Source organism: Oreochromis niloticus, linkage group LG2 (genome assembly GCF_001858045.2).
Source record: "Oreochromis niloticus isolate F11D_XX linkage group LG2, O_niloticus_UMD_NMBU, whole genome shotgun sequence".
Lineage (NCBI taxonomy): Eukaryota > Metazoa > Chordata > Actinopteri > Cichliformes > Cichlidae > Oreochromis > Oreochromis niloticus.
Window position 1 is genome coordinate 10,729,072 of NC_031966.2, and position 22,133 is coordinate 10,751,204.

The 22,133-nt window shown below is 38.0% G+C and overlaps 1 protein-coding gene across 1 annotated transcript; it reads left to right on the forward strand.

Moving 5' to 3' along the window:
- Positions 1-3,261: 3,261 nt before the first annotated feature.
- LOC102082083 (CD209 antigen) lies at positions 3,262-7,836 on the forward strand. The gene is made up of 7 exons (XM_005467211.4): positions 3,262-3,420; positions 3,597-3,692; positions 4,096-4,197; positions 4,315-5,058; positions 5,155-5,297; positions 5,664-5,779; positions 6,282-7,836. Exons 2-7 carry the CDS (start codon positions 3,632-3,634, stop codon positions 6,406-6,408), a joined length of 1,293 nt encoding a protein of 430 aa, XP_005467268.1. The 5' UTR covers positions 3,262-3,420; positions 3,597-3,631; the 3' UTR covers positions 6,409-7,836.
- Positions 7,837-22,133: the final 14,297 nt, after the last annotated feature.

A 22,133-nucleotide genomic window follows, 5' to 3' on the forward strand; every position in this document is an offset into this window, starting at 1 on the left:
GTTGCCAGTCTTCAGAGGGGGTCCTACCTTCATTACAGTTGTTATCTCCCTGTCAAGCCACAAGAGGTGTCCAGTCACCTCCCCCGATGCCAGCCTTTAGCCAAGCCAGAGGTGTCCAGTGGCGTTAGCCAACGCTAGCCCGGTAAGAGTCAACTTCTTTGGCGACCTCCAGAGGGTCTCCTTCACTTCCATAGCCGTCCTTCAAGCTTCCTAAGGTGCCCAGTCAGCACTGGCTGCCTCCTTGGCCACATGACTGAATCAGTCATTGGCCTTCAAGCTAGTCCCTTGTGAGGCTGAGCTGCTAACTGATCATTTTGCATCCCAGGAAGTCTCATTTCCTCAGCCATCAATTGCTTACCGGAGCTGCTGTGTCTCAATCACTGGTCACCCGGTCAGGACCCAGAGTTGCTCCATCTCTGCCGTTGACCATCTGACCAGATCCAAGAGTTGCTCTGTGTCTACTGCTGAGTTGTTTCGCCTTTGCTGCCCCCCTGAACTGCCATGTTCCCTTTTCTGACCTGATGGCTGGACTCCAGAGAGGCAGGGTACACCCTCAACAGGTCAACAGTCTGACACAGGGCTAAAAACAGAGAGACAGACAACCATTCACATTCAAATCTATGGGCAATTTATAATCACTAGTTCTAGTATCTAACCACAATCATTGCATGTCTCTTTATTGTGAAAGGAAGCCAGAGTGCACAGAGAACACATGCAAAAACAGGGAGAACATACAAACTCCACAGCGAAGAGCCCTGGTCCCAAACTCAGGACCTTCTACGATGGCTAATTACCATGCCATCTTTCTCCCACTGTTAAATGTCTCAATTTTTATATAAGTCTTAGTAATTATATCTACTGGTCTTCTGTTTGTGCAACTCTACCAGCTGTTTGTCAATGGATCACTGGACAAACGTCAAAGGCAAAATGCCTGGACTGGCCTCACTGACAGTCTTACAGAGGGTTTGGATGTGGGTCAATGGGACCCGGTCACCATTTGAATTGAAAAAGTTTAAATTTTGTATTTGTTTGTATTTTGTACAAATACAAACAACAAGGTTCTCATATGATCACTGCTGCTATAACTTTACAGATTTCCTAAATATAATAGAGTGTAATTTACAGAACTTGTCTTTGCTGTTCTATATGATGTTTTTTCTTTTTTCAATTTTTTATTAACATAAAATTAACCATGATTCATCCCAAACTAAAACTGCTTGAAGGTGGAAAATAATGACAAAAAGGATCAGTCTTATATTTTGATGATAGAGACCCTGTGTAAAACTAAACTGCCTAAATCTATTTAATATTGATCCAAAAATTCAGCAACAGGAAATCTTGTTGAACCAGATCTAGAAGTGATTGAATACACTTTCAAATTCAGAGCTTACACAACTGCTTCCACAGAGACTTCACTACATTAAAATTCATGTCCTGTTTGATGCATTTAAAAACATGCAGAGGTGGTGATGGGGGCGGATGATAGCAGAACTCTACATAGTACTGTTTCTACTATTGCAAATAATGCTTAAATGAAAAAAGACAAACCAAAAGTTACAAAACCAATCAGAGTATAGGTCAGAAGCTTTTCTCAAAGAGAAGATGGTTTCTTTCTTACCTTGTTGATCAGGCACTGGTACAGCCTGGACAGCCCAATGAATTCCAAAACCAGTAACATGGAGAATATGTTTCATCTGATGTGGGATCATGATCTGTCTTCACCTGCCAATTCTCACCAATGTTGCCAAAAATGTGACAGATTTAGAATGAAATTCACATTTTTCCACCTTTGCAAACAGTTAATTCCCCCAAACTCTTAACAGTATCTGCCCTGCATGTATGGAGTGCTCCTTGAGGTCCTTAGAGAAGAATAAAAAATAGAGAACGAGACAAGCAGGGAAAGCTCTTAAAACATTGCTCATGACGGCTTTGAACAGTGTTTGTTATGAATGGCATGACCAGATATTAGTAGTGGCCGAGTGGTGTATCGACGGCTATTTTTCATTCATCTGCTTTTCTGATTCTGACAAGCTGTTAAGTTAGCTTGGAGGTAGTGGTGACGGGCAGGTAAGAAACCTAAGTGAGGTGTTTACCAGAGTCAGGCTGCTGAACGTACGGACAAGCAGAATTTAGTCTGGCTGTGAACGGTGATTTCCATGGGGCAAAGCAGGCAAATCTTGCAGGTGAGTAAACAGAATCTTGCAAGTCCGGAATCAGCAGTTCCACCCAGGCAAGCCACAAATACATTACAAAGATAGGGTGATGTGGTAATGTAAGTGGAAAGCAACATCAGGAGAAGGAGTAATGGAAAATAGTGGAGATGTGGAAAGAACAGGGAGTGCAGAATTATTAGGCAAATGAGTATTTTGTCCACATCATCCTCTTCATGCATGTCGTCTTACTCCAAGCTGTATAGGCTCGAAAGCCTACTACCAATTAAGCATATTAGGCATTAGGAGCTGTAATCCTGAAACTAGAAGAGTGGCTGCAGCAGATTCCAGGCACAGCATCAGTGGTCTTTGTCCAGAACATAGACCACCCAATGTAAGGTTTGTGCTGCCACTGCTGCTCAGTACAGGTAATTACAATAATATATATTTTTTAATTTCTGTAAAGGTTAATCAGCATGTAGTCAAAGCTCTCTGACTGAAATGACATTTTTAAAATATGAATTTATTAAAACAATGTTTTTTGGTTGAACGTTATGCTTGATTAATGTATGAATTCTCAGAGAAATCCAGTGTGCCAGCTCAAATTTGTATTAAAAAATGTGTTTTAAAATTTGTAACCAACTTTACTTTTAGGTGTAATTAGCCACTGTACTAATGCTAAACTAGGAGAGTGAATATACTATGTATATATAATAAAATATCAACTTATTACTGTAATACTAGCAAGCTAGCTAAAAAAGCTAGCAAGCTAACACAGAATTTACCATACAGTTTTCTTTGTTCCCTTACTTATAAATATGTACAACTTTGCCCTGAGTTTCTGTATATATGTCTCTGTCACATAATGGGAAACGTGGACAGAATATGTGAGCAGTTTTCTATTTCTATTCATTTCTTGTATCTCAGTACATTCACACTCTCAGTTATTTGACCTCTGTGAGAACTTAATCTGTGGGAAAAGGGAACAGAAATCACAGAAGGTGGAAGTCTGAAAACGATCAGGTCAGTCAAAGAGAAAAAATCCCAATCACTACTTCGTGGTATTTAACCTTAGCTGTTTCCTTGAAAAAGTCTGAGTGGGAAGTACCTTGAATATGGGAATGTAGACATACAGTGGATTTTGCATAGTTTCCTTTTCAACCAACCAGTTTATGTCAAGTGCTTGATGACGTGGGACATCCTTTTTTCACTACAATAAATAATACTGAGTTGACATTAATTTTTTTACTGGTCAGTGGCAGAGTGCGAGGTAAGTGCAGGTTTAAAAACTATTTAATATTTAGATAACTGTATGTGAACTTTCTCTAGAGCATAAAAAATGTTTATGAATGTTATTAGATTAGTTTAGTGTAAAATCAGCACTTCTGGAAAACTTAAGGACTGTTTTTCATTTTCAATGTCTCTTTTTAATGAAAACCTACAAAGGTCTTACCAGAACAGAAAAAAATCCAGAACAATTAATGGATAGAATGGAAATTGATGACACCTTATTATATATGGATGGCAATCTCATTACTCAAGGTACAGTATCACCCCAAAAACACCCAGACAGAACTAATAGGTACATAAAATAAAATGCAAACTAACCTGTTTTTCAGCTTAAATTTCAAATTGAATAATGTCATTTTGTGTGTGTGTATTTCATAGCAGCTATTATTTACAGTTGCTTAAGGCGCCTTTGGTTTGAGAACACTTTATTGAATAATAAATTTCATGTTTAATTCATAAAAGGGCCAATATCATGCCGGTCTATGCTCAGTAATACATAATTACACAGTAAAGCATGTTTTAGAGATTTTTAAATGGATTAAAAAATTCTAAAACTGAAGTCTCTAAAGACTTTTTTAACCAATCTTACTGGTCTAATGATATATTTCTTTGTAGTATAATTTGAAAAATGTCTGTTTTTTTATTTTCAAAACAGTGAATTTTCGCAGAAGAAACCAGATCCTCAGATGTGTCACTGTGTGCCTCGGATTACTGTGTGCTGTCCTGTTGTGCAGTAACATAGGTCAATTTATATTCTGTAAGTTGTTTATTTTTATTCAATAAAAATAAACCTCTTTTTTGTTGCTTTTACATCCAGTTCATGATAATCAATAGAATCCAGCAAAGTATTATTTTTATTTTTTTAATTTCACAGATGAGATCATCCATCCTTCATCAGGAGACCAAACACAACCATATTACAATACACTCACTCAAGAAAAGGAAAAACTCCAAAATGATAATGACAACCTGACTGCAGAGAGGGACAGACTGGAGATCAGTTATGATGTTTTGAGTAAGGAGACTGGACAGTTAAAGATCATACTGAGCAACCTCACAAAAGACAAAGATGAGCTGCAGCACTATTACAGTTCTTTGATTACTAAACGAGATGAGCTGAAGGCCAATTTCAGCAATGTGAAAAATGAGAAGGACCAGTTACAAACAAGTTTCATCAACTTAAAACAAGAGAGAGATCAATTCGAGACAAACTACACTGACATGCAGAGGAAGCTTGAGGACTTACAGACTAATCACAGTAATCTGACAGCAACTGCAGAGCAGCTACAAACCAGCTACAATAACCTGCAAAGAGAAAAGGATGCATTAAGCATTCTTTTTAATGCACTGAGATTAAAAGAAGTCCAGCTAGAAAGCAATTACACTGTATTAAAGAGGGAGAAAGACCAGTTACAAAGAAGCTACAATACTCTGAATAGAAACAAACATCAAACTGACCAGAGCTATAACGCCCTGCGGAAAGAAAAAGAGCAACTTCAGACCAGGTATAATACTTTGAGGAAGGAAAAGGAACAGTTACAAACCAACTACAGTCGTTTGGCTACAGCTAGAGAAGAGTTACAATCGAAAGTCAAAAGGATGACCACTAAACTAAACGGTATGCTTCCTATGTTACAGCTTAAATTTACTAAAATTATCTCCATTGTGGTATTCTTCATCTTTTGGATATTTTTCTTATGTGATGAATTTGCAGGCATTCCTTGTCAGGCCCACTGGAGAAGGTTTGACATAAGCTGTTATTTTGTCTCAACCTTGAAGAAAAACTGGACAGAAAGCAGAAAAGCCTGCATCGCTGAAGGTGCAGATCTACTTGTCATAGACAGCGCTGAGGAACAGGTAAGAAACAAAGGCAGAATTAGAATCGCTAAACTTTGCCAATGATTAGAAGAATTTTTACAGGCTTTGTACTGGGTAGCTGGCTTGCTAAGGTTTGCATGTACAGTTAAAGATGACTGCAATGTTGCTGCAATGATGGAGCTAAAATGAAAAATTAAAGGATCATTAATGCTATTATAATCCATTTTGTTGGAGACATGGGTCTCTATCCCAAAGACAAATGACTGTCATCATGGCTCTACGGGTCATTTAATTTTTTTTTTACAAAACTGAAATGTGTAGAAATTGTCTGTACCAGTCCAATTTAGATACAAGATCACCCCTAACAGTAGTGTCATCCGTCTTCTGTTTGTGTGACTCTAACAGGTTTTTGTCAATGAATTACTGGACAAGAGAGAGAGGCAAAATACTTGGATTGGCCTCACTGACACACTTAAAGAGGGGGTTTGGACCTGGGTGGATGGGACCCCTATTACCATAGAGTGAGTTTAAACACAAACCTGAACAAAAAGGATCTAACTTTACACATTTTCTAAATATAAGGTTAATTTATGAAACTTTCATGTACAACTTTACTGTACAAAGATCAGTCTTGTATTCTGTTGAACTGCCAAAAACTATTTAATATCTATCCAACAATTCAGCAACAGGAAATGTAAGGAAAGGAACTCAAAGACTTGGTTCATTAGATCAGGAGGTGATTTACTGCACTCTAAATTTTAGACTGTATACAACTACATCCGCAATGGATTCGTCGCATTAAAATTCACATCCTATTTGAATACATTTAAAAACATCCAGAGGTGGTGATGGTTACGGAGGTGGATGATTGCAGAAGTGCGCAGTATTATTTCTACTTTTGCAAATGAGAGTTAAATTAAAAAGACAAACTGAGGCACCAAACAATCACAATGTAGGAGTGAATTTGTTTCTTAGAGCGACAAAGTGGAGAAAATGATTACTCTCTCTTACCTTATTCATCAGATACTGGCAGCCTGGACAGCCTAATGACTTCAAAAACCAGGACTGTGGAGAATATGTTTCATCTGATAAAGGATCATGGAATGACGATGGCTGTTTTGCGTCACAAAATTATATTTGTGAGAAATAAGATCAGCATGACTTACAGTGTTAACAAAAGGTGTGGACTGGGGTTCCACATTTTTGGCTCTGTCATGATAAAAAAACACCCACACAAGTTCATTTCAATTCAGTTTTATATATATGGCACCAAATCACAATGACAGTAGCCTCGATGTGCGTTATATTGTAAGGTAAAGAAAAACTGCAATAATCCAGCCTGGAAGTAACAAATCCACGAAATTGTTTTTCAGCATCACTCTGACACAAAATGCTTCTAATTTTGGAGAAAATGAGCAATTAATTAATTATCCTAAGTATTGTCTTTGAAGCCAAAGCCTGATGATTTTAACCTACCATGTTCATCTGTTCCAAAGAGTTTTGTTTTTGCCCAAAACTGATTTTGAAAAAAAGAGTTTGGGACTGGTTAATGTGAAAAAACACATCCTGCATATTTTCTGTGTCACATACTCAAAATGTAATTTAAAATGTAAACTAAAAGCATTTAAGATAATTGAAATTTTCAGACTATTATTATTATTGTTTTAAAATTTAGAAATTAATAAATTACAAATTAATTATAATTTAATTTCCAAATGGAAGGCAAGAGTTTTAGACCCAAGGGCCGCAAAAGAAGTCAGTGGTGAGAGGTATTTTTACATTTTGTCCACTGCATTTTATTTTCCTTAAGCCAAATCTTCCATCTGTCCACGTTCATTCACGTTGCTTTCCTGACTCGGGTCACTGGGGCCCCACAAGCTATCACAGTTGACAAACTGGCAGAATATCATAGCGCTAAACAGGGAGACAGACAACCATGTAGACTTATGGCCAATTTACAGTCATCAGTTAACTGAACTTTTAACTGTGGAAGGACACATACAGGCAAACGCACACAGAATAGGTCAGGCATGTTTAAACTGCATGGGTTCATGGTTTTTTAAGAAGTAAACTCTGATCATCAATTTCACTTCCTTTTTTTATTTATCTAGAGCCAACATCAGAAATAATTATAACTGTGACATATAATAAGATAGATGATTTTAGGACTTCCACTATTTTGCTGGAAAGTAAAAATTACTTCCTTGTTTTTCTCTTTGTTTCGGCATAGCTGTTGTTCTGTGTGATTAATTTACATACAGTTGGTATTAGAATAATTGTTTTTTTTCTTGAGTTGTTGGTAAACATTTACATATTAAGTGGACTTGGAGTTCAGGGCCAGAAAAGAAGTCATACACTATTTTACACTGTTGATTTTTTACTTAATTTACATAGAAATCATTATCAAAAGCAGACTTACATGTTGTTGTGATACATGTTATGTGTTTAATGTTATGAAATCCTTCTTTGTGTAAAAGCAGATTTTTTGACTCTTCAAAAGTATTGTTTGGCTTTTTGCATAACGGCATATTTGTGAAAAATTCATTAAAAAAATTGATTAAAAATACTTTGGAAGAAATGTTTAGCCTTTTCCTTGTGTTCCTTTCAAAGATTTTACATATTTAATGGGGTTTAGAGTTGAGGGTCAGAATAAAGTCATCTGCTAAATTTGCTAATGATGAATAATAATTTATGTTTTAAATAGAAAGTGATTTTGGTAATCCTTCTTGGTACTCTGAGCCATTTAGCATAGCATAATAATTGTATTATTAAATAAATAATGATAAAATGATTAAATGGCTTTGCATGGTTAACTATGTGTACAATATGTCCAAATTATGAGGGAAACATTATGGTCGAAACCTAGAACCAAGAATGCTTTTGGTCTTTGTTTTGTTGTAATTTCCTGGAAAAGTAGAAAACCTTGGTGGTTTGTCATTGTTTTAAATAGTTAGGTTCCATTTTTTAAGAAATACATCCCCCACCCTACTCCATTTTCGAATGTTCAAGAAACTTCAGTTTAAGAAAAAAACTTCACTAGACATCTGGCATAAATTTTAAATTAAACATTGTTGGGGGAGGGGAGGGTAGTACTTCATGGAACTCAAACACTTCACATTCTAAAAAGTGTAAAGAAATAAATTGTAACAGTGTAACAGAAAACACTGTGGAGGAAAGAGTAGCTGTTATTGCTGTGCTGTAGCTTTTACTGTGTCCACCCCGTATATTGCCCTGGTGTAACCTGAACAGACGACTATTCACTGACACATAATGATGCCAAATGGTGACAATGCTCTCTACAGCTACAGGCTACTTGTTGCATAACACAACATCAGAGAAAAGACAGAGTTTTTTCGAAATGCTAACACACGAACAGCACAATTTGCAGATATATTTAGCGCGCTGAGACACCACACTTTGGCATGTGGCTCATTTTGGGTGTGGTGGCGGTTACATTTAGTGCGGCTGCTCTTGAAGGGGGCATCTCAACCATTAATTGGACTAAGCCTTTTTTTTCGCCCCAGAGATGAGTCTGATCCAAACCGTCTGTGGTAGAGTGGTGAGATCGGGCTCCCCCCCGGGATGTAGCCGAGTGGTGCGGTTGCGCTTTTGGCCATGTGACTAAAAATAAAGATCAAAGGAGCCTCTTCCAGACATGTTGGTCTGGTTAAACTCACAGAAGAACAGGGCTCTTAAATAGTTAAGAGGGTGATGCGTGTGCATTAGTCTGATGATCTAATGTATTTAGAAGGATGAGGCTACTTTTCCAAGTGCGTCTGACAACATTTTAAAGTGAGCCCACTTTTGTGCACTTCATATTTTTAATCTCTAGCCTGTAAAACAGGTAATATTCTACCAAACAGGGCATACAGCCTGCACAGTGTGGTAGTGTCAGGGAAAAACTAGCAACACATGGCTGACCAGGGCTGGACTGGGACAAAAAATCAGCCCGGGCATTTTGACTAGAGACCAGCCCACCAGGTATTATAGGAAAAACCATAAAGCCTTTGAATGAAAACAAACGTCCTTGTGACAGTGATGTACACTGTCTTGTTGGTATATGTATCAATCTAATAAACTTATACCTACACCTCCCTATTCTGCTACTGTAAACAGTACTTAGCCGAAACCCAAAGACTCCTTGGTCGAGTTAACCTCCTGAACTATCAACAACACATGGTGGAAACCTGAAATTTAAGACAGAGAAGACTAGAGGTGAGACATGATCATTACTGAATATTAAAATTGATAAATGACAGATTTAGTGATATTTTCATAAACTATTTATTTACCACATCAATAAACAGCATGGCAGGGCAAAATATTTTTCTAAGGGGGGGCGCGGCATGAAAAGGGAAAAAAAACAAAAACAAAAACAACGCTTGGACAATGCTAGCACGGGGCGCCCACACAAACGCAAAGCAGGAGATGAAGCATTGCTGAATATGTTTCCAAACCAACTTCATTCTAAGCCAAAGACTAGAAAATATGGTGAAGCATATCTTCCCTTTGGTTTCACCTGCACAAGTGCTGAGGTAGGTCTCCCTGCAGAATTAGTTTTCCCTGCATCGGGAGCAGCGCTGGGCTGTTCAAATCACGGACAAACAGTATCCCACAGTTGTTTATGTTTTTGAACCCATTTTGTAGAGGGTTTTTTTTGAAAAATGTATTGATAGCAATGTTGAACATTATTACACAGGAAAAAAAACAACTACATGTAAAATAATTACACCGTGATGCCTCTGCCTTTCTAAATGCAGGGACAGTAATGACCTGTATATGTAAGCGTGTAAAACCTGCAGAGTCAGATTAACAGTATTTTGTCTCTATCTGCCATTATGCAATTCATCTCATGTAAACAATAACGTGGCGCACAGTGTGACGTGAAAAAGGCACATACCTTTGACATTGCGTGACAAACTCTGTATTCCTTGTCCACACGTAAACGCAAAAAAAGGAGTTTTAAAAAATCTCCGTTCTCGGTGATTCGATACGCCGTTTACATGTGCCCGAAACAGCTGCGCGTTCAAAAATACCCGTGTAGGTGCGGACGGAGCGTAAAAGAGTTGGTAGTTTATTTTCTTACTACCTGTAATTTATTGCAGATTATTTGTATTTGCTTAATTGTTTAATAAATGTTTGAGGTGTGAAATAAACCGCAATGGAGCAAAATATGGGTGTGTGTGGTTGAAGGATGTGTTTGTGCGTGTGCGTGCGTGCAGGGGTGGGGGGGCGCGAACATTTTTCTTGTTAAACAAGGGGGGCCCAGCAAAAAAAGTTTGGGAACCACTGTGTTAAAGTATGCTTCCAGCTCATATTCACAAAGGTAGGATGGTTCGCCACTTAAATGTAGCTATGAAAGCATGCTTCTAGCTCAGATGAACAAAAGTAGGACGATTTGACACTAAATTTTAGCTGTTTAAGTATGCTTGTAGGTGACATTCACAAAGGTAGGATGGTTTGGCAGTGAATTTTACCGGTCAGACTATTTTTCTAGCGAATATTCACAAAGGTAGGACGGTTTGCCATTGAATTTCGTGTTTTGCGCATGCGCAGAAACAACGGGTAGGATGGTTTGCCAGGTAGGATGGATTCCCAGAACACCGGTCTACCCGGCTTTCGGAGGACCCGGCCCACTTAGACCGCGAAGGCCGGGTCCTCAGGTGGACGCAGCCTCTGAATTTGGACACCCCAATTATGTTATAATAATGGTGACATTTAACTTATTTTATCTGATAAATAAACATTGTAAAATTCAAGTTTTTTGTATATATATGTGTATATGTATACCCCCCCCCCAACAGCCTGAGGTGTCAAGGTTGGCAAGTATGCCTGTTGGTTTCTTACATTTTATTTCAAAGCCTCAAGATTAGCATTTAAAAGCTTTTTGTTAGGTTTATAAAAACCCTAGATGCAACATGAGGAGTGGGTCTGAGTGTGAAACCGCTTCCTCATTGGCTATGACAAAGATCTAAAAATTCTTCCATTCATTCAATATGATCCAAATGAGTGACCGAGGACATAAACATGGCAGGCAAGTGGTTTAACAGAGGTCAAGACATAAAGACATTTTCCCCTGTGACTTCTATAGGACTGGAAATCTATCGGGTGGAGAATTCAGGTTTAAAGAAATTCAGCATAACAACAACCTCCTTGCGACTAGGAGAAATTGGTAGTTACAGCCTCTCGCTGAGGTTTAAATTGATCACAAGAAAATTTCACAGGCCATCTGGCGAGAGGCGGCCTATCTCCAGGTGCATGCTGCTTCTGTCCCCTGCCCTTGGAAAAGGCACTATTTAGCAATTGCACTTTACGAATGTATTATTCACCAGGTTGATTTGTCACAAAATTAGCAAAGCACAATAACGAAAAGCGTATTAAAAATCCTTTCATATATTGTGGAAATGTATTTTGGATGTATGCCTGAAATTAGCTAATAGCTACACTTAAGATTGTAAAATGAGGATAACGAAAATAAGACTTCCTGTGCATAGACCATGACAAATGAATGTAATAAAACTAAACTGAACTAAACCTTTACAAGGTCAGTAAAAGATAGCAAAAACAGCAGCATTATGTATGATGCACCATGATTGTGTCAGGATGCTACGATGGCCCTTAAGTACTGTAGAATGCCCAAATGTATCAAGAGACCTGATACAGAGCCACCACTTAGAATTGCTGCTGCTCTATCTCAATGCCCTTCTTGTGATGATGCAGGGAAAAAGCATTTTTCAGTAAATGCATTACAGGGAACTGAATACAGCACTCACATCATCTGGGTTTGCTTCTGTTGTGTGCAGCCCATTGCACATGCACATTTGTGTCCCTTCATGCACCTACCCATGAGTTCTCACTCTGGTTATAGGCTTTGCATCACATGCTGACACTGAAGAACTAAAACATTACTCAAATCTAGGCTCATATAAGATTTTGCAAAGAGAAAAGCTTGGAAAAACCAAACTGCCTTTTGGGCCTGAAGCGATTTTTCTGTTGCAGATAATGCCACATCCAGCGCTCTTGATATATCCATGGATTTTTCCACTGTTAAAAAATGCCAAGGTCATTGTTTTATACTTCCACCCCAAGATCTTGAAATATGATCTTCAACTGCATTTTTGTTAGTTGAGCCTACAGACTGCATGTACAACTGAAATTCCTGCCAAAATGAACAAAGAGTGGTGTGGTGGCTTCATGTGGTAGACAAGTAATTTTGTGACCAAATTCCGCCTTTAAGTCTGCTGTTTGGATTTGCTAATATAGCTGAATAACTGCCTGTGTGCCAGTCTGAATGGAGAAATATCACATTATTACAGACTTTAGTGAGCCAAAGGTTCATGGCCACTAAAAACACTAATGTAGAGTGTGCTGTCAAAGCAAAAATAAGGCCTTAAAAAAATTGATTTGCTAATAAAAATCTCTTAAGGTGTTTTTTCTGTTTCAGAAGTTGGTGTAACAATGCTAACTTTTTGGCTTATGCCTGCAGCAAACATTTTTTTATTTATTTATTTTTAACTAAAGAAACGTATTTCCTTTTTATCCTTTTTGGCAAAAGACATTAAATGCTAACAGAAACTAAACCGGACCTCCTTATCAACTTTAGGATTTAGTACTAGACTTCCAGTCTGTTTTGGAAAAAAAAATCTGATACCTGTTGTTTTACGGCCCTTTACAGTGCAGTTATCTCATATTTGTGTTACATATAGCATTAACTTAAGCTGACAACACGAGTCTGTTTTAATGGCACCTTCAAGCTATAATGGTGAGCTACTTAAGATAAGAATGAATATCAACCGGTGTGATTCCATTTCCATTTTTTAAAGTTCAAATTCGTCTTTTTCCCAGCGGCTTCAGGGATCCATTTCCATTAAAAGAGAAAAAAACTGTGACATTTCAAACACATAAAAAGGGCAGTGCAGCAGTAAAAATCAGAGAAGCGGAAATGCCACATATCATATCATCAAGTATAGAGTGTCATATGTGCAAGGAAAAATACAAATCCATCATCTACATGATGGCCCTAAGATGAATTTAGAGTACCATCATCTTGATTGTGTAAAGATTAGCTCATGTTACTAAACAGTGGTATAATCTGTAAGACTGTTATCTGTTACTGATGCTATTCAACCCACTGTTGCTTCTTCTTAAAATGAGTGCGAAAGGGATTATGGTAAAATTACCATTGAAGATAAATGGCCTGTGGCAAAAAATCAAATAATTGTGAGTTAGCTCACAGCTATGTGCACAACTGAAGACACTGAGAAGACGATTGTTTTTTTCAGTTGGTTTCAATATGCTTTTAACATTTATAAACAGTGAATAAACAGTAACATGATAAACTATGGGAGCGTTGTAATGGTGGAAACTGTGATTTTAACCACTTAGGCAGCTTTAATACCGGATACATAAAGTGTGATTAAATCCTTAATAGAGCGAAGCAGTCAAAAGATAGAAAAGGACAACAGTACTGTTAAAGGTGGGTTTTATTCTATCGAAAAAACAGTAAACTCCAGTGTCTAACTTCAACAGCAAAATCAGAAATATTTACAGCCTGCTACTAAAACCAGTTTGATGCTAAGAAGAATATCTCCTCTTCATAACAACTCTGAATGTGGTGATTTGTTTTCATAACTCATCCACCTGGTGTCTGGACACAAACAGTAGCAGCCTATCAGTGTCTGCAGGGCCTTACCTGCACTACTGTGAGTCATAACACTGGGTGTCAGTGTGTTTATGCTGCTTGTACATTTTGGAGCATTTCTAACAGCTCATCTGACTAATACTGTGGGTTGCTCTGTAGTACAGACAATCCAAGAACTGTGTCGGCTTCAGTGGGTGAAATTATAGTGTTTCAGTATCCATTACTTACCATAAATTAGCTGCTATGTGTGTCTTTGTGTTGTCCCTGCAAAGCTTATGATGTAGCTTGTTGTCCAAGATAACTAGCATTAGCTAGTAAATTAGCACTCCACCCTTTCATTCATATAAGGTAATTAAAAAAGCCCCAAACTGGCAGCAGCCAGCAGGCCGGTAGCCAAAACTAAGCTCACCATATTCTTCTTTTATAATCTTTATAACTCAGATCTGCTTGCAGTGACTTTATTTTTTATGGCCATTCATCTAATTGACTGTGTAACCTATTGCTGACAAATGCTAAAAAGGAGAAGTATTTTCATACACTTTAACCACTTCTCTATTGTAAAACCATTAACCCAGTTTGACACCACACTGCCCTCATTTTTGTTGTTTTGTTTTGTGGAGCTGTTGATGGGCTAAAACAGTGGAGTGAAAATGGAAGACTGTTTCAAATAAGTGTTGATCATGTAATTAAAAACATAGTTATACAGAAGTTATAATTATGGACAGATTTACAGATAAGTAAATATACTGTGTATAAAACAAGACTCAATAATGTGTACTATTGATGTTTCGTAGCTTAAAGTAGTTATACTAGTAGGAATAAAATAACAGCAATTTAATCACTTTTTTCGTTGCTGATCTGATCAAAAAACAGGGGACACAGCACTGCAACATGTTAAAGAGATGAAAGAGCCTCAACACAACAAAGTGCTGATCTGGGAATCGGTTTTATCTGAGGGTGGACACATGACTACTTAACAAGGCATTTAACCTCCCCTACTGCCTTTTTTATTTTGATTTTTTTTATCTGCTTTCTTGATCTGTCATGCTCCAATATGTCTCTTGACAACATGGAGAATCTCAGACTGTAACTGAACTCAGACACTCAGGAAGGCGATCAGAATTCAACTGACAAAAAACACGGGTCTATTTTTAGCGGCTGGACTGAATTTCCTAATCATCTCCACAACTCCTGAATGAATAATGAACGGTATCTTGTAAGTAATATTACAAAAATAAAAACACACGTCCGTGGTGGAAGGTAACGCCAAATGGCATCACACCGAGAGCTGATTATCTTTTTTAATTATTTTAATGCAGCAAGTTGCGACCTCAGTGACCATTATCATGCTGTCATATGCATCTCCCATCAAAACTAAAAAGAGGCTGTGAAAGAGGAGAGTGAAGCTGCTGAGTGTCTGATGGAGATAAGGGGAAATGACTGCGGCTGAGAGACGCCATCCTTCAGCCTGTCACACCCTGCACTGCCCATATTAATTAGGCTCTATAACTCATGAGCTAATGAGAAACAGACACTTCAGAAAAGAGAGGAGAGGACTTTCTGACATCTCTTCTTCTGCCATCTGTGCACGATAACACAACGATTTACCTCCTTGATATGATGGGCTGTTGATCCTTATCCATTTGTAAAAGTTTCTTTCTTAAACTTAAACTTGAATCACATTTATCCCTTTTAACAATCAAAGGTTCTTTCAAAGTGTCTTTAAAATGTATTGCTTTTTTTTATAATCGCAGAAAGAAAAAACAGGGGTTTGAAAAAATCTGAAATGTCTCTTCATTTCAGCGGGTTATACAGGAGTGTGCCTGCCTGTCTTTGATGGACAGCAGCTGGCAGGCTGCCACAGTGCCTACACAGCAGAGAATGAGAGACAAACTGGACTCAAGTGACATTTGCATCTGTGTTTACATGCTGTTTAATGTGCTTCAGCCGAGCAACTAATTAGCTATCTAGTCTGCAAACTGTGCAGTATTCCCCAGTTAATATTTGTCTGGTTGTTCATACAACACAGTGAGGTAGGGGAACTGGGCATGAGTTCATGCTGTGAAACCTAAAAGTATTTACATTTTCATGGTTGGTGATTTTTTTTCTTAAGATACATGGGCACAAACTTCAATCAGAGACTGAAGGGACAGCTTGATGGCCGGGGAGTGGGTGCTGCTGGTGCTGCTGGAGCTACTACTGGGGAAAAAAGGAGGATGAACTAACTCTTAAAATGGACCACAGTGTTCCTTTATTCTATCAGTATCAAGTATTTAACAGAATTTTAAATGGCGGGCTTTGATGCTTCTTACAAGCAGATGGAGCACAACTTTTCAGTCCAATTTTGCTGTATTATGATAAAATTCAATTATTTATATAGAGCCAAATAAAACTAGAGTGACGTCAGGGCTCTTGAAAATAGTGCATTTAGAAACCACATATGCTACAGGTCTAATTTCTCCAAAGCATAACTTGTGTTCATTTTTGCTTCTTATTTTTTTTATTACTTTCAGCCATCTGCGATGCCCCTCGCGCTGTGTTGGAAGCGGCCCTTGCCTGCGCTTGCTGATAATTGGATGGCATGGGAGAGATGCTGGCTGATGCCCCTCACCTGGGCTTTACAAGCTATAAACTGGTCCAGGTGTTCACTTGCTAGCTTTCTTATCTTTAATTTAAGCAAATCCCACCCATTTATTACATACGGACTTAAGGTATGTGACAAAGAGGGAGTACACATAAGACAGTAAAGACAAACACTAAAGACAGTTGATAAAAAGTGACAAGAGTGAGACGGAGCCTGTGAACACCTGGGTCAGATTATACAGCTTGGAGGTATGGTAGCTGATGATGCTCCCATGCCAGCCAGTTGTCTGTAAGCATGGGCCAGGACCACCTAGAAGACAGTCGGAGGTATCTCACTCAACTGCGCTCTGTATTCACATATCTAACTATAAATATTTTATTATACTCAGTTCTGCTGCCATCTATAATTTAATCATCTTCTTTTTAAGTGAAAGTAAGGAAATGAAGGAAAGCGCTGGTGTAGTGCCCTTTAGTTTGATGTTTTATGAGAAATCCATATTAATGCAGATGATTTTGGCAAAAGGAACAGCTTTACTGTGTAGTATTGCAGGTTGATGGCTCAGTACTTTTTGCGGCATAATGTCAATGCTATAAACATGATGAACTAAGATTAGCAAGATTTATACTTTTACTCATAAGAAAAGAAATGCTTCTTGGGATGAATGCAAAATGCACTGTTAAATTTTAATGATGTCAACAGCAGCCTTGAGCCCATTGATTGTGAAACATTATTCCTTTGTGACTCTCTAAAGTTTGCCTTTACTGAGCTGGGTAATAAATATGGAAAAGGATTTTAACTTAACTATCTCTAGTGTTTTAATGAGTTGAGTGAAGCACTTTTCATCAATAAGTGTACATTTTACAGTCAGTGTACATGAACCAGCATGAATTCATTAATGAAGAACCATTTATTTTCTGCATTGATTGCTTATGAATCACCAGGAGAAAAGAAAAACTAATGCACGCCTCAATGCAAAAACAAAACAGTCATCAATGTATCAGATGCCATTATCGTGATTATGAAGTTAGTAACCATATTCATGAGTTTGTTACAGTGATTTGTTATTTATTGTTTAGTTTTGATTCCAGTTTAGTTAGCAACAGCTGCTCTTGCCGTTTCAATGACATAGCTCTGATAGTTTGCAGTATAACACACTAATCAGCGCTTACATGATCATTATCATTAATGAATGACAAACCTATGACTTAATGTGCCTGGGACACCACACAGAATATTGTAAGAATGAAAGAAAGCTCACACTAATTGAGATCCAGATTTACATAGAAAAGCATGGCGTGTTAAACTGAACCCGCGTAGCATTTATTGTGGTTAACAACAGATAAGGACTTTTAATAAGAACAGTGAACATAAAAGTGTGATTTTCCAGACACAAAAAATGGATGACAAAGTTGAAGACTTTTAGGACAGATTGAAATTAGAGAAAGAAAGTAGCCTACTAAATATACTTACTGGCCAGTTCATTAGGTATACCTGGTCAGCAACTGAGCTACTCACCTAGCTACATGTCTTTAACATCAGAGATTTATTTGTCACGTACACAATCATACAGAGTACAACTTGTAGTGAAACACTTGTGTCTGAGCTGTGGACAGGATGCAGATGTAGCCGCGCCATCCCAGGGCTTGGTTTTTCAGCAGGGTGGGTCTAGCCAGGACCCTTACTAGATACCAGACGGGAATTGAACTTGCAACTCCTGCTCCAAAGGTGTGTAGTATTACCACTACACTATCCAGTTGCTTTAGGCATGTGGACATGGTCAAGAGACCTGCTGAAGTTCAAATCAAGCATCAGACTGTCTTAATTGGCAACAAAGAGTGAGTGTTGAAGTGAGGGCTCAAAAGCAGAAAAATTAAGAGGCAGAGTTGAATAACAGAAGGCAAGCCATTTATAAGATAACCTTTATTAGTCCCACATGTGGGAAATTTGTTAAAAGGATCCCTGCTCTGGGAACTAACTAAGAAAAAACTAAGAAAAACGACCAGAACTAGCACAAAACGGTAGAACATGGTTGCAGAGACTAATTGCTAATACGTTAGTTATAAAAAATTACGAGAAGAAAAAGATAAGAAAGAAAGAAACTCAGAATGAGCAGAGCTGCTGTAACAGGCTGCCGCACACGAGGGGTGCCGGAAGTGAAGAAAAGTGACTGATTAAAATCCCAAATCCCAAAACACAAACACAAACCAGACACAAACCCTCCCAAAATAAAGAGTAACAAAGTCAGTATTTCAGGAAACAGACAGAGAAAGAGTAGGGAAAGAGTATGATGAAACAAAAAACTGCATATACAACAAGGTAACAAGTGGAAGCCGCTGGGGCAGACAAGCACAAGCATAGACAACCAATCCAATTGGTCAGGGGAGGAAGTAAAACTAACACACAAGACACAATATGAGATAAAATGCACAATTACCAAAGATAAATGAGAAGCAACAACTAAACAGATAAATATGAAAAAAGTGATCAGTTAACAAGCTAAGAATCAAATAGAAAACATAAACTCAACTTGAAAATCGACAAATTTGGACATTACTGCTAAAGACCCAGCACTGTGACACAGAATGATGTCATGCTTCTGGCAGCATCAACTCAAATAGTCACTCGTTACAACAGAGATATGCAGAAGAGTATCCAAACATGTTGAGCCATGAAGCAGATGTGCAGAAGACCACACCAAATTCCAATCTGTCAGCAAAGAACAAGAAACTGAGACTACAATTAACAACAAGGTAGGGTCTATTTGGCTTTCTATCTACAGGTCAGGCTGGGGATGATGTAATGGTGAGGCCCATCTGTACCAACTCAGCCTTCCTTGCAATTGCTACTGACCGAATCCATTCCTTTATAACACAGTGTACACATCTTTTAATTGCTGCTTATAGCAGCAGGACAACACACCATTTCACACATATCAAAGCTTGCATCATCTCAAACCTGTTTTCCCAACATGACAGTGAGGTCACTGTACTCATATGGCCTCCACACTCACCAGATCTCAATCCAGTAGAGCATCTTTGGGACGTGGCGGAGATTTGCAACATGGATGAGCAGCTGAAAAAAATCTTCATTGTTATTGTGATGTGATCGTCTCAATATGGACCAAAATCTCAGAGGATTAATAAATTCTGGCAGTTTTGAACCAAAAAGTGGGTCCAACCTGGTACTGGCAAGTGTACCTAATAAAGTGGCCAGTGACTCATTGTGGCTTTATGTATCTGAGGCAAAATTCATAAACAGAAAATCAAAACTTTTGCAAACTTTAGAAACTTATTAAACTTTAATATCTAAAAATTGAAACTCAAACAGCTATTCCAATGTTTGTTGGTCTTCCTGCCAGAAATGCAGAAATAAATCGAGACTGCAACTAATTTTAATTTGTAGGTTTATAGGGGAGTTTTGGCTGTACAAATGCCAATAAATAAATCAATAAAAAAATTTTGAAATTGAAAACAGGAAAACAGGAAAGTCATTTTTTTTTCTCCGCCTGTCTGCGGATTCAGATTCGCTGCCAACATTCTGTTTCCAAAACTGCAGCAATGTTACACGTTTCATCAAAACTTGGACCCATTTAGTTTGGAGGAGTTCAGATGCCTGTCTTTGTGTCTGTTCTTCATATTTAATCTAAGGGACAGAGTACAGCCTTTTACTTTACACGGTGATTAAAGTGCATCACATCCGTATGACAGTTTCAGTGTAGCTACAAGGATGGGTGGTTACTGAAAGAGAAAATGAGTTTTTCGCAGAGAAATAGATGGAAAAACCTGATATGGAATAAGACAAATATGTCAAATTGCTACTCTTTGGGCTGGCCACATTAGTAAGAACTCATATTATACGTGCTCTAAACATCTAATGTACTAACATACATTTTGGTACCAAGACTGCAGCAACTGTACCCAATTTCATTACAACAACTGGTTGTTAGAAGGGTTTGTGCTATATTTAAAAGAGGGAATGATCTGATTGTAGGTTGTACAGTCTTAAGTCTGAAAGGGGAAATGACACAATCACAGTGAACAAAGAAAAAGAGTGCAAGATGAAGACAGAAATGAATGAAAATGGGTTTTGGCAGATTTTTCCAAGCATAGAAGAAGCAACCTGCAAATAAATGTTTTTCAATATCACTTTTAAAGCCAAAAGCTGTGACTGACTGCTTCAGAAAACTATTAGATTACTTCGACATGTCTGCTCTTGTGATTTGTTCCTTTTAATATTGACAAATTGTTGCGGAAAGAACGGAATAATAATGAAAATTGCATTAATTAACCTTCAGAGTTCTGATGGGTGAAACAGGTTGCTGCTGCTGCAAGAGGAAAACACACAAAGTGGTGCTAAGCCTCCGTTAAAGTACCAAAGATATCAGAATTCAACATGACTAGAATTTGTGTCTGCAAAAACGTTCCATGTATGACATTTCAGTTTCTTCCCAAAACTCATTTAAGATTTCACTTGTAGATGATGTCACACACATCAGAATACACAAGACTATTTTTGTAAATCACTTTAGCTCACAACCGAAGAAGCAAAGAACTCCCAAGCCACCCTCCCCCATAAGGCACTTCCTCTGTTTTAGTTACAACCTTGAGATGAGAGCGTATAGGTCCCTGAGGAGATACTTTAGGAGGGGTCGTTATCATTTTTGGCAGTCCTCCCATGTAAACCCTCAAAGGCCCTCCTCCATATTCATCAGGGTGATTATGTGCTGACCTCCGTCTGCTGTTAATCCAGAAGTATGCCCACCAGGCAGGTATCATGGAGGAGGGTGAGCAAACCTGACACCACGACCAATTAGGTGTCTATAACAGAAAGACGAGAGAGAGAAGAGAGAGTAATAAAAGGACTGGATACATACCGCACACCTTTTTAATTTGGGACAATAATAATGGTGGATTGAGAATGGCTGGGAACTAGGAGACTTCTTTTTTCTGTGGAAAAACAACAAATTAAAGACCCAAAGGAACGTCCATTGTGTAGAAATAAAAATGATTTTGAAGGAAAAGTAATGCAGTTTTCATTAACATAACAGCGATAGTTTTTTGTCACATCTCCAAAATTAGAAAATGTTGATTTCACTGATGGCATATTTCATTCCTGTAACATTGCAATAACAAACATGATTAAACTTTCTGAATGGTTTTGTGGGACAGGCATTTCAAGCAAGAATATTAATTTCAGTGGAAGTATTGAACTGTTTAACCCACTGCATCAAATGACTCTTCATATTTGTGATAAAACTGTGACGTAGCTTTTCCTTTCAGAGTTTATTTTTCTGACGGAGCTCTGCTCATTTGTGTCTCTGTCAGTAACTATTTCTCCACCTTTTTCGTCCATCATGCTGAGTCTGATGGAGGAGTTCAATTATATATACAGGTGACAACAAACCAAAAAAACTCATTAAGTCCAACTCAAATGTTGGGCCAACACTTCACCACTAGAAGAATGTCAATGTGTTACCAAGCTGTCAAAATGTAGACTTAAAGCAGAGCATTAACTTTTCTTTTAATTTGTCACCCATCTGCGTGAAACACACTTTCTCAACAGCTGGGATTTGGTTCATATACACTGATTATAGAGCGCACATCTGCATCATTTAAAGGAGACATTTTTAGATGCAGTGTGAATGAAGCTG

Coding starts and splice junctions, on each gene's coding strand:
- LOC102082083 (XM_005467211.4), top strand. CDS start 3,632: ATGGATAGAATGGAAATTGATGACACCTTATTATATATGGATGGCAAT. Junction 3,693..4,095: donor TGGCAATCTCATTACTCAAG/GTACAGTATCAC, acceptor TTTTCAAAACAG/TGAATTTTCGCAGAAGAAAC. Junction 5,780..6,281: donor GGGACCCCTATTACCATAGA/GTGAGTTTAAAC, acceptor CTTATTCATCAG/ATACTGGCAGCCTGGACAGC.